Source organism: Sphaerodactylus townsendi, linkage group LG02, assembly GCF_021028975.2.
Source record: "Sphaerodactylus townsendi isolate TG3544 linkage group LG02, MPM_Stown_v2.3, whole genome shotgun sequence".
Taxonomy (NCBI): Eukaryota; Metazoa; Chordata; class Lepidosauria; order Squamata; family Sphaerodactylidae; genus Sphaerodactylus; species Sphaerodactylus townsendi.
Genome location: NC_059426.1, coordinates 32533473 through 32547079, shown reverse-complemented (window position 1 = coordinate 32547079; position 13607 = coordinate 32533473). Strand labels below are relative to the sequence as shown.

Sequence of the window (13607 nt, the reverse complement as noted above, 5' to 3'; positions counted from 1 at the left end):
TGTAATGGAACCCCATTGCCGTCTCTCTCACCTCCTCCCATCCTCCTCCCCCAGACAGCCACATCTGTTTCCTACTGATAGCTTTTAATACACATCCCCTTAATGTCTTCTAACAGGAAGTCGAAGCTGAGAAAAGTTTGCGATCGCCAGCACTGAAAAATCAGCCTGGGAGCCATTCCATCACTCCAGCGAAAGACCCGGCAGCGAAAGGTGGCAAAACGTTTTTTGACAAGATGTCATCAGAAAGCGCTCAGAACAACAGCTCTGAAGGTTAGCAGAACACTTTTTGTTCTGATTTGTCGCTTTCGCGCTGTAGACAGAAAAAGTAAGAAAACTTTTATTACGCGGTGATTTCTTTTCATGAAGAGTCAAAGTAAAGCGGGTGACGATAACATATAGACGATCTTCTAAAGAGTACGGCATTAGCTGTTGTAAAGCAAGGATTTGTTTGATGTTCTCATAACTTTTGAGAGACAATTGCATACAGTTTGGAAGAATTAAGTGTTCTGCAATGAAGTGTCAGCAAGAAAAGCTAACTTTTTACTGGATTCAAATAAAACATTATGTTAATTTGTTCACCAATAAACAATGTAGGATTTTTTTTCCTGATCATTAAAATATAACAGGAAAATCACGACTATATAAACCAAGGCAAATCCAGTAACAGGATAAAATGTGCTTTTCTTTTCAAATTGGATGGGGAGAGAACCTATCTTAAAACCTATTTAATGATTTACAGCCAAAACATAATGGATTGATGGCACATTTTAGGAAAACTATTACTGGGCATAATTTAGATTTATTAATGCTTTGAAAATGTTATGTAAATGTTAATAGCTCAGATGCTTCAAATTGCAGAATTTACCATACATTTCAGTGTCAGAACATCAAAATACAAATACTTGATTTACAGAATAGATACTATTTAACATTTTTAAAGAGTCCCAACAAATGAGTTTACATTGTGTGTTTTGTAACCAGCAATGTGGTTATCAAAACTTGACTATTATCAAAAAACTTTTCTTTGTTTCTGTAAGTGTACAGATTTATGGATAATCAGATCATGTATACCCAAACTATGCATTCTTGAAGCCATCTGGTTTTGTTTTAAAAGGGGGGATGTTTAAGTGCCTCAGATGTATGTAATCCAGATTAAATGAATGCTATGAAAAATGGCATTGTATTGAGTTCAATAACTTAGTGCCTAAGAACTCTGCAACGCTTTACCTACTTAGGTCAGGTCAGTTCCTTAGGCTTCAGTCGGATTTTGTGGCATAACGATCTGTAAGATATCCATTTGCTGGGAATAAACTCCCAACGGATTGGAGCCAATATATTTGCATACCTCCCACTGACAACTTACAAAGATGTTTAACTTTTTGAAAAGTTTACTTTTCCAAAGGCCAAACAGAAGTCAATTCTGGTGTGTTTTGCTTTCAGTCCAAATTGTGTAGGCCCTTAACAGCTAAATATTGTAGCGGTCAAATGTTTTCCTGTTTTTTCAGATTATTATTTAACATCGTTTTCACAGTTTGCTCTGGAACATTTTGTATATCTGATGCTGTTATCAAGCTAAAGAAAAGCTATTGGATGTATTGAAGCTTAAATGAATTTGAGCTGCAGCTTTCAGTTTGAGGTGCATCATTCATGCCAAAGCCCAGACCTGGGTGGGCCAGGCTAGCCCAATCTCATCAGATCTCAGAAACCTCAAAGAGTTGCCCCTGGTTAGTATTTGGGTGAGAGACCATTAAGGAAGACAGACAGGGAGTTGCTATTCAGAGTGTCAGGGGGATGCAACCCAGTTAGTGCATTCCTAATCCTATGTAACTGATTGAAATCACCAATGCTGCTTTGAAATATATGTAACCAGCCTGCTATATGTAACCATTGCCACCTGTGCATTCTTTCCTTGATCTTTACTTTATGGCTTCACACGCTTTGTAGAAAACTAGGCTTCCCTTGGCACCTCTGTACCCTTAAGAAAAGAATTGCATCCATTATCCCATAGGGGCAGGAAGCCAGGTGGGTCTCTCACTATCTGCTGCCGACCTTGAGGCTGTCTCGGCTCCAAAGACTGTTTTCCACAAATTCTTGGGAAAGCAGGAGGGGGATAAAGGGGACTGAAATTACCAGCTTCTCCAGAACAGGCTTTCGCTAAATATGGTTCTTGTATGCAGTGGTGGGATTCAAATAATTTAACAACCGGTTCTGGTGGTGGGATTCAAATAATTTAACAACTAGTTGCTTACAAGCACCATTTTAACAACCGATTCTGCTGAAGTGGTGCGAACCTGCTTGTATGCCTCATCCATAGTATGCCTCATCCCACCACTGCTTCTATGCCTCATCAATAAACGCTTATGATCAACATTTCACAGTCCGTTTATTGGCTTAAGGTTCCAAGACCTAACATAGAACCAGGCAACGGCAAACAACCTCTGAACATCTCTTGCCTTGAAAACCCACAAGAAGGGCGGCATAAGTCAGCTGTGACTTGATGGCACCACTATTCATTCCAAATGGCTGCAGCGTAGTGAACTGAGCTCATCATCCTGTAGAGTATGAGCAATATATTAAGAAGGGTTGGCTCCTACCAGCTTTTCTCATCTGATTCACCTCCATCCATCAGCTCCTGTGGTGAATGGTTTTGGGTCATATACTCAACACCTTCCTTGTAATGGTCTAAAGGGGCCTTCTCCCTCTTTTGACAGTGAACAGGTTTGAAGGATTGAAACCATAGTATGAGGGGGGCGGTCATTGCAACCTGGTCACCTTGACTGTAAGCAGTCTCTGCTACTCCCTAATGAAGCTTCACATTATTATGAAGTTGTTATCAGGTGAAACTTACTTGCTTAAAATGACTGATCACTCCTGAGTAACCTTCTAGGTGTGCCCGCTTGGTTCCTGCAATCACAGTGATATTTGGCTAGTATAGGTGGTTTAATGGGGTAATCAGAGTTGGAAAACGTGCAGCCACCGAGGAGGTTGTAAATAATGAATGGATGTAAAGTGTGATCATAATTTTCAACCAGTACAGCAGACTTGCACAGTTTCAAAATATTTTAGGTCCTTCAGTTGGAAAGGGCCATGGCTTAGTGGTAGAACATCTGTCTGGCATACAGAAGCCCCCGAGGTCTACCCTTGGCATATCTGTCTAAAAGAATTAGGGGGTAGGTGATGTAATAGACCTCTTCCTAAGACCCCTGAGAACAGCAGCTGGTCACTGCAGACAAAAAGGAGGGAGCACATTATCAGAATTACCTTTGCTGCTTTCTTCTTGTTGTCAGTTCCTAGCACTTGCAGGCCTGCTCCTAGCCCACAGTATGTCTCATTCTGTATTCTTCCTTTTTCTTCTTTCTCTATCTCTCTCACACATGTACACACACTCCCTACCCCGCCTCTGTTCACAGAAAGGCAGCTGTATTTATCATTCACAATCCAGAAGCAATGGTTGCAGTCCATAAACTCAACTTTTCATTAGCTTCCTAATGTGGTTGTATTTTAATCCACAGTGGTATTAGTCAATTAAATCCATCAGAAGCAATGGCCTTCATCTAGAGAACATTAGTGCTGAGGTTCCATTCAACTCAATTGGATAAGTTAGTCACAGTTATCCACTCTGGTAGCAATTCATTGAATGACTCTGTGCCAACAACTCTCTCAGGCCCCTTCCACACACGCAAAATAATGCGTTTTCAAACCACTTTCACAACTGTTTGCAAGTGGATTTTGCTATTCCGCACAGCTTCAAAGAGCACTGAAAGCAGTTTGAAAGTGCATTATTCTGCATGTGCGGAATGAGCCTCAGCCTAACTTACCTCAAATGACCATAAGGGTAAACTGGGACACAGGAGAACCACGTAGAATGCCTTGAGTTCATTGGAGCAAGAGGAGGATGGAAATGTGATATTATTTATTGAATATTTTCATGTATATACTCAGTCTCAGAAAAAGATGTTAGTACAATCAGTTGAAGTGCAGCAGTTGAGAAAATGTTATGCTTCCTCATTAGAATATAGTCCCAAATGAATATGAGAATTAACATAGAATTATCATTCATTTTTATGTGCTGCATTTGTCAAAACTATTAGTTTGTGCATTACTGAACATGGTACTTTTATACAAGCGCATTTATAGTTCATTGTATTTTTACTTTCAGGCTTTCAAACGGATGGGGGAGAGGGCTAGGTAGGCATTAGGACCCAGGCAGAGTGTTCTACAACAAAAAAGGCCCAATATGTTGAGTTCTATGGCAGAGGAATATACAACCCTACTAACATCTTGTAAGACAGACTATTGTCTGCCTTTCTCAGCTGTGTAATTGCAATGGAATGTAAGCGTATCTAGCTTTCAGTGGGAACCTTGTGGGAATTTTATATTAGTAGTATCAACTGTTTTGTAATCTGTTTGAACATTTTTTGGGCAAGTCAGCTGTAAATAAACTAAACTATATGTGTTGTATCCATATTCAGATGCTCTCTCTTTAGAAATACTAGGAGTTTAAGTTAAGGTTACACCTTCTATTACATGTAGGTTTGCCTGGTCCTCAGCATCTCAAACCAGCATAGTATAGTGGACAACCTAACCTACCTCACAGGGTTGTTGTGAAGATAAAATGGAGGAGAGGAGAATAATGTCAGCTGCATTGGGTCCCCATTAGGGATAAAGAAGGGTACAAATGAATTTTATAATGAATAATAATAACAATAACCCTGATAGCACAGCAGTAACCGTGACAATATTTCTGTACTCTGCTACAAAATATACAGTATCTGTGAATGTGTGTAGCCACAATCCTGTGGTTTTAGACAGATAAGTACCAAAAATATCAAACCCAACAATGTGGAAATAAACGATGTGCTAAATATAAAATACAGTTAGGCTGCTAGTGCCTGATTATTGCTTCTTGTCTCCAGTTTGCATGTGTAACAGTTACAACAAGTAGGACTTAAGAGAAGCCATCAAAGGCAGAGGTTAGCTGATGGACCGAAGAGTTCTATACCAAATATGGTAAATAACTTACTTGGCTAGCTCCATGGGTCCCCAAGGCTACCAAAATGTTTAGTCTCCCCAAAAAGAAGAAGGGTTTGGATTTATACCCCATTTTTCTCAACCATAAAGAGTCTCAAAGTGGCTTACAATCACTTTCCCTTCTTCCCACAACAGACAACTTGTAGCTGTGGCTGACAGAGTTCTGAGAGAACTGTGGCTAGCCCAAGGTCACTCAGCAGGTTTCATGTGTAGGAGTCGGGAAACAAATCCAGTTCACCAGATAAGAGTCGGCCACTCCTAACCCATACATCCCACTGGATTCTGTGGCCTGCTTTCCATAGCACCATGACTGGTTGTGCACCATGACTGGTGGGAAAACAGACCACTATTGGTGGTTCCCCTGACTAGAGCCCACCACTTTTAATCACTACACCACATTGGAATGCAAGGTCCCCCACTCAAGGTAGTCCTGAAGATAAAGATTAGATCTTACAATAGAGCAATACCTAATGTAGTTTTCATTATCACTGGAGGAAAAAAACACCTTCATCTGAAGCAAGGTTTACCTGAGTTTAATTCTACTACCTATTTTCAATGTTCGGACTTCCTGGGCTTCCAGATAGCGCTAGGACACCAGACAATTAAAGTATGTAACTACCCTGTTTCCCCGAATATAAGACATCCCCAGAAAATAAGACATAGTAGAGGTTTTGCTGAAGTGCGAAATATAAGGCATCCCCCAAAAGTAAGACGTAGCAAAGTTTTTGTTTGGAAGCATGCCTGACGAACAGAATACAGAAATATAAGACATCCCCTGAAAATAAGACATAGCGCATCTTTGGGAGCAAAAATTAATATAAGACACTGTCTTATATTCGGGGAAACACGGTAAAGAAGAGAGTTACCTTGAGCATATGCCATTCCCTGCGAGGAAAAGGCCTCTTTGGATACTCTAAGGCCCTGTAATGAAGAAATTACTGTTGACACAGGCAGCTCTTATGGGTTTGGGATTAGGGAAAGTATGCTTCAACACCTCTCGTTTTAGCAGTTAAGGGCTGTAAATAAGAATGAGTGCAAAATAAGCTTAACTGAAGTCTATTTGATTTGTTTGTTCTGTTCATACACATTCATGAAATCTCCAGATCAACCTTGAGAGAAGCGCTATCTTTTGGCAGGAGGCAAGTAAATCTTTAAAAAGCAAGGTGACATGAATAAGGAATAAGCAGGATCCTGTCAGAGGCATGTTTGAATTTCGCCTTCTTGATGCTTTAACCAGCCCAGGCTTCATGGCTGAATGAACAGACTGGTAGGAGCTTTCAACTGGGGAAAACATACTTTTTTCAGAAATATGCTCTTAAAAAGAGATTTTTGTTGCATTCTCCACAAGCAAATCTCATAAATCAGGATTTTTAACAGCTCTAATGGCCTCTCTCACATTAATAATCGTTAGACTGTCAACAGCTGAGGAATGATAATGCATATTTTTAGCCAAATGATTCATATGATGTAGCACAGAGGATGAAATGTACCCTGGTAACAATCCATTTTTCATTCAGTGGTAGACCATGCTGGACATTTCAGTTGTATTATTTAAAATGTTTTGATATTTTCTGAGTGTTATTGTTTCTGAGTGTTGTTATTGGGGCCATTGTGTTACGGGTCTGCCATATTTTCCTTTTCAGAATTATCCTCTTTAGTCGTGGTGAGTCAAAATATACTTTGATTCTGTTTCATTTGATTGTGTCGACAGGCCATTGCTAAGACGGAATCATCAACTGTACTAGTTCATATGGGACATTCCTCAGGAATTCTTGGTTTCAAACCTCTTCCTCTTTCTTTCACTTATAACTTTCCAATCAGTGCTTCCCAGGAGGGGATGATCAGTTTCCAGGGGGAGGGGGAATGAGATCCTGGAAGTTAACAAAAAATGAAATGATGGGAACTGGCAGTTTTCAAGCAAAAATTATATTGGAGTAAGAACAAAGGAAATATGACTGTCTAAGAAGGATAGAACGATGGATTTCCATCTTCACTACAAGTAGACAGGGAAGCGAAACCAAACTTTTGAAGGTGTGTCTGCTGTAGCTCACAATAAATCTGTCAACAGCAGAATCCCAAAAAATTCAGTCCACGCTAGAAAAGACTACTGGTTCCCAGAGAAGAATGAGGATCTACTACAGAGCAATTGCTGTGACTTGGATGGCCAAGGATAGCCTGATCTTTGTCAGATCATGGAAGCTAGGCCATGGTTTGTACTTAGATGGGAGTCCAGGGTTGCCACTTCAAGGAAGTCCAGGGCAAATGGGAAACCACCTTCAAACATCTCTTGCCTTGAAAACCCTATGGGGTTGCCATAAGTCAGCTGCAACTTGACAGCCCTTTCTACCACCACCAAGTACTTCTCCAGGTCTCACTTCACAGGTAAAATAAATTACCACTGAGAGAGTATTGTCCACTGTGGTTTTTTCATTGTGGAACTCTCTTCCCACGATTGTTAGTAGCGTGTCATCGGCTTAAAGTGCCAACTGAAGACTTTCTTTTTTATTCATGAAGGCTTTTTGGCGCTGCCTGTTGTTTGTGAGCATTTTGAGTTTTCAAGCTTTAATAGTGTTTGGTTGAGTGGTGGAGCACCATTCCATAAATAATGAATATATAAATAATGTGATAGGCTCTGCTCAGTTCCCCAAGTAAAATATTCTAGGTGCGCCTAGGTACTCGGTCAGAACAGAGTGGGAGACTCAAGCGAAGGTGCAACAGGTTTTTTTTTTTAAAAAAAGAGGTTTATTGCTTAGAAGAATTAAGACCCTAACTCCGCCCAAGGTCTCACTAAAATAAAATACTTGCTTGACTGGAACAGCTTGAAGCTTGAGACCTTGATCCTTCCCTGACTACTTCCAAGAAAATCCACCTTGTCAGTGCTTCCTCTTGGTTCCTTCAGTGTCTTCTGTCTGGACCTCATTTTCTGTAACACCTTAACTTGATGCTCTACTTTATATACCTACCTTATATACCTGTACACCTTAGATCATAGGTGTCAAACTTGTGGCCCTCCAGAGGTTATGGACTACAGTTCCCATTAACTCCTGCCAGCATCATGCTGGCAAGGGATGATGGGAATTGTAGTCCATAACCTCTGGAGGGCCGCGAGTTTGACACCTGTGCCTTAGATGTAACAGATATTACAGCCTTCTAGTTCTACTTGCACCTTAAACTAACAGAACAGGAGCACCACTGGGTAATAAAAAGGAAGACTGTAAGGCTGTTGCCTCTAGGGGGCTTCTTAAAGGGACAGGGTCTAACTAAGGTTCCCTCCCTTAGAACACTATACAAAGGAACTAAACCCATACTAACTAAAGGAACAACTGAGACTTAATAAGAAATAGTAAGAGCTTCTCTGGAAGCATGACAGGCTCATTAACTAATGCTGTGGCAACAACACTTGCCCAACAGATTGCAAATAAATAAGTAAATACAAATAAATACTGGGAATCAGGGTTCGGCAGCCTTTCAGTAGTAAACAGCAAAGCTCCCCACCATAAGCAAAACAGCAAGGCAGAAACTCATGAATGGCAAGGGTTTGGTGTATTTTCTGATATGTTCACGGCATGGTATCTGCATATTCTTAGCAGATATTGCAACAAGATCCTGGACAGTAGGCTAATATCTCATATTATGAACAGGGAAAATGAGTGTGAGGATGCAGAGGGCGCTGCTGATTAGTTTCCACGCTGCTACCAAGTGCATTGATTAATTTAGAGCTGCTGCAAAGCTCCCTTGTTTGCCAGGGCTTTGGAGGGGATATGAATGGCAGCATCTTTCAAGGACAGAGGAAGGGAGAGATTTGGAATTTGTTATTTTATTCTGATTTTAACTGGAAATGTTTTAAAGTATTGTTGTGAGCCACCTTGAACCATGAAGAAAGATGAGGGAGGGAGGGATATTCCCATTTCTCTCTCCAATGGGAACCCAAAAAGGCTTGTAACATGGTTCTCCCCCTCCTACATTTTATCCTCACAACAATAACCATGTGAGGTAGGTTAGGCTGAAGAAGAATGACTGGCCCAAGGTCATCCCACAAGCCACCGTGGCAGAGTGGGGATTAAAGTATGAGCCTCTCAGATCTTATTCCGAAGTCTAAACAGTACAATGTACTTGCTGAACTGAGATTTGTACCAGGGATTCTGGGTCTTACAGCTCACGTTCTTAACCTATACCTGGAGGTTTTCAAATTCCTCCCTCTTAGAGTCAAATTCAATGCATTGGTTCCAGGTTCCAGACTGGTTCCAGGTTTCCCTGCAACCACACAGCAGCCATAAGAAATATCTGCCCAACATAAAGAAGAGCCAAACGGCACAGGAAAACAGCTGGAATCTTTCATCTCCTCATAGCAACAATCAGAGCCCAAATTGGCTCTTTTTTAAAAAAAAAATAGACATTCCCTGCAGCTACTTTAAAATCCAGCACATTTAGTCCAGTCCTTAAAATATTTCACATATCAGTAAACGTCTTATTGTGTACTCTTAAGCTCTGAAAGACTGTATCCACATGCTGTTAGATATTGCGCTATTGTTATAATTCATCCTCTAGATTTTCCAGTCTGGGCAGAATGTGAATACATAGGCCAATGACCCATGGATCCTGCCAAGGTTGGTCTCTCATAGAGTACAGTGAAGAGTAATGCACTCCCAATAATACTAAAAGTGGCTCTGAACCCTTTCTCTCTGATTGCAGACATCCTCCTGATGTATAGAATATATCTCTATAGTAGAGATAGCATCTCTATAGTAGAGATAGAAAATTGTGATCAAAATGTTTGCGGGGTTGGAATACATTCACTAAAAAAACAGCCTAGTACAATACAGTTGAGATGAATGATTAAAGTGGGAGGTGAATGTAGTTTATAGAAGTCACTACTGAGGCTCCCATTTTGTGAGATGACCTTCTTGAAAAGGTTGGGAAGCCCCCCCCCCCCCCCCGCACTTCTATCATTCCAAAAAATGTGCAAAACTTGCATGTTCGCAGGGCATTTTTATATATGGATCAGAAAATTGCCATATAATGGAACAGGCCAGAAGGGCACTTTTATAAGAGAATACACTTGCAGTCTATTGCAGTTTTTATTGCTCATAGCAGCTTGCTTTTACCGCACCATCCTGTACCCTTCTAATCCACTTTGCATTGTTTTGTGGAATCTCACGGCTGAGACAGTTTTCTGCTTATGTTGTTTCCTGATTTTTGCCATTCTATTGCGATTCCATTGTTACTCGATGTTTTGTGCTGTTTGAATTAATAGTTTATCTATTTTCTGTAATCTTCCTGGAGCCTTAGTGAGAAAGGCAGACTATAAATCAAGTAAATGACATAAAAATAGATAGGTATAGAAAGATGGGATACAGGGAGGTTTTGCTACCTCCTAATGTTTAAGTAATGGAATGGAAGAATTGATAAGTGTTGCTTATACAAAGGCCTTTCCATACAAATCTCCATATTTGTAAAATGTTTTCAATCTCCTTTTTGTTCACACTCACCCCCTTGAAACGATTCCTGGCTGCCATTTTGTTTTTCCCCATTTTCCCTCAGTGTGTGGATAAATCAATGCTTCTGTACTTCACAGCCTCTCGCTGCAGTTCTGAGTCTTCTGTTGTCAATGTTGTGAAGATTAACCCTCCCACCCCCAACGCTCTGAAATGCTCCAAAAACAGGGCAAGGGACTTCTGCAAGCAAGAAGTGAACTCACCAAATTGTGTGTCAAAGGGACAGCACACAAATGAAGGCTTTTAAAAAAAAATTCAGCCCAAAGAATCGCTAGAAAAGAGGATGCATTTAAAATGTTTTGAGGCTGCAAATAAAATGTGTTTTGGGGGGGGAAAACAATGCAGAACTCCTTGGAGGAAACACTTTATTTCCTGGTCCAAAGTGTTTTAAAGTGGAAAGGGCCAAATAAAAATTGATTGGTTGAATTTGCTTGTCTGTGATGTGTTGATGACCTCTAGCGCTTATGAATGTAGAAGAGGCATTAGATTCATGGAGTGATTACTTGTAAATTAACAGGAGCTACATTGACTGATTCAGCATTCCACAAATTTTCAGCTGCAGTGGGCAAACAATGGGTGCACCTGGTCAAGGTGACAAAGAGGATGTTGCACCAGATGGCTCCTTGGTCTCAACCAGCAGAGTTGAGATCAAGAGCCTATAATTAAACCAACTGCACAATCTGGCCATGTACATTTTGTATTCCCATTACCAACTCGTGAAATGTGTAGGCGGGAGAGAAAAAAAGACTTTTAGTATTTTGTTACAATAGACTCCGTCTGGAGGATAAAGGTTCCCTCCCCTCACCTTAGAGTCTTTTCATTGGCCCCTTTCTGTTTAATGGAAAGATACTTCTGTCCAGGTCCCTTTGCTGACTGCAAATGCTGCCTTTCCCTCCATGTTATAAAGGGAGCTGTCAAACAGCCAAGCCTAAAACCATTAAGGGCATGAAAGGTTAAAAGCAAGGGTGATTTTGTTCTGAGATATTGCTTAATAAAAATGAAATTTCATGTTTATTATCTTTCAATGACTTTTGAATCAACTTATTCAGATGTTCTCTTTTGCTTAAATGAAAGTCTTGTTAACTCAGTTTAAAATTAATTTTTTCAAAGTTCCACCCACCTCCCTCCTTGTCACTCAAGTACACCAGAATATATTTCTCACCTTAGCAACTCCTGGGTCACTTAACTGCCTTTAGTGGATTATATATATTTAGTGGGGATATATGTGTGTGTGTGTGTGTATAAAATTAGAGTTTAACTCAACTTCTCATTTCAATATCTATAAGAGAGAAAGATTGATTTAAACTCTAATTAATACTCTCCCCTTCACGATATTATAAGTTCTCAGGCTACAGTAGAAGCTCTTTTAAGCTAGGCCAATTTTCCCATCTCATCTCATCTTTTCTCTTTTTATCCTTTCATAGGTTATTTCTGCATGGTCCAAATATCCTGGGTTAAGCAAGGGAAATATCTTGGTCTGGCCAAGAAGTTCGCATGGTTCCTGGTCCTAAAGTGGGTTTGTCCCATGATATTTCCCTCATCCTGGGATTTAAAAAAATCGTCAATTTGGTGATTCTTTTCAAAAATCCCGCGGTGAACCTGCTACCATGCAAACACCACGAACCAGTTTATTTGTCCTGCCCAGCCACCTGATCTCCCCACCCCTCTGCCCACCCTCCTGATCTAGACACCTGATATCATATCAGTTTTCAACTGTTGCAGCCCGCCCTTCCTGAAACATTTCCCCAAGCTCGTTTTCTGTTCATGGTAACAACCAGGTGCCATTTCACTTGGGTTAATCAGAAGTGGAGTCCCAAAATGTCCCTGTTTTCTTTTCTGTACATATACTGGTTGCTCGGAGTGCATAACTAGGAAGATGTGCATTTTGGGTCGAATGTTAGTGGGCATATCACTGGGGGTGGGGGGGGGAGGGAGTCTTTCATTTTTCACAAAAATACGAGAATGTGAGTGGCAATGTGATGTGAGGCTGTGCCCCATTGTTTTTTGCTGCCGCTTGCCATGTTGAGGCTTGCACCGTGCCCCATCCAAAACTGGAAAGGGGGGGGCTTCGTTTTCTCCCACTGCTGCCCAAAAACAACAGCCAATCAGAATGCAGGACATTGGGGATTTTCGTGCCTGTGCAGATACGCTTGCGGTGTAAATACAAAAGTCCCGGGCTCGTGCGAAACAAACTGGAGTCTTTCCTCCCGGGTGTTCGCTAGATTCCTTCACAAAAATGGGCAGCCATGCGAAGGGAGAAATCGAGATAAAAGAGACCCAGATTGTAAGGTACTGATTGTAACCTGGTATAATTGTGTCATGTGGAAACAGCCACAGACTTTCAAGTGCTGTCTCTCTCTTTCTCAGCCTGCAAGTACTATTGGTAGACCATTGAAAGCAGCTTCTAGGTTGGAATTCAAACTGACATTGTCCTGACTCTAAGTGGATTGCCCTTTCTCACTGAATCATTTGAAAACAAAGAGCTTCCATGTATGAGTTTGCTGTTGTATCTTTTGCTGTACCTTCTACAGTACTTTCCCTTTGATAAAATGCTGGTTCTTCATACAAAATCTACAGTGCTCAGTGTGTTGCATGGAGGCACACATCTGACAGTAGAGCTCACACCTTTGCCTTGGGCTACCACTGAAGAAAGAGAAGAGTTGCCTTCCTCTCCTGTAAGGAGTCTCAAAATGACTTACAAACACCTTCCTTTCCTCTTCCCACAACAGGTACCTTGTGAGGTAGGTGGGGCTGAGAGAGTTCTCAGAGTAAGTCACCCAAAGTCACCCAGCAGGCTTAATGTGTAAGAGCAGGGAAACAGTTCACCAGATAAGAGTCTGCCGCTCATGTGTAGGAGTGGGGAATCAAACCTGGTTCCCCTGTTTAGAGTCCACCAATGTTAACCAATATATCATACTTGATTCTGTGGCCTGCTTCCCATGACTGGTTATGTAAGAGAAAACACCATTGGTCTTTGTTGGGCTTCCTGCTGGATTTGGTGATGTCATGGACTCATTGAGTCATTAATGTACTTTGATTGGTGCCTTTGTGTATATTCAGTGCAGGGGGTGGGAAATGTCA

At 41.0% G+C, this 13607-nt stretch overlaps 1 protein-coding gene across 1 annotated transcript in view; it reads left to right on the top strand.

The window, feature by feature from the left end:
* The window catches only part of XIRP2 (xin actin binding repeat containing 2), a 164464-nt gene that overhangs the window by 36313 nt on the left and 114544 nt on the right, over nucleotides 1-13607 (top strand). Inside the window, exon 4 of the mRNA XM_048484477.1 lies at nucleotides 117-270. Within this exon, the coding sequence (XP_048340434.1) occupies nucleotides 117-270 (154 nt within the window). The remainder of the gene's footprint in view (nucleotides 1-116; nucleotides 271-13607) is intronic.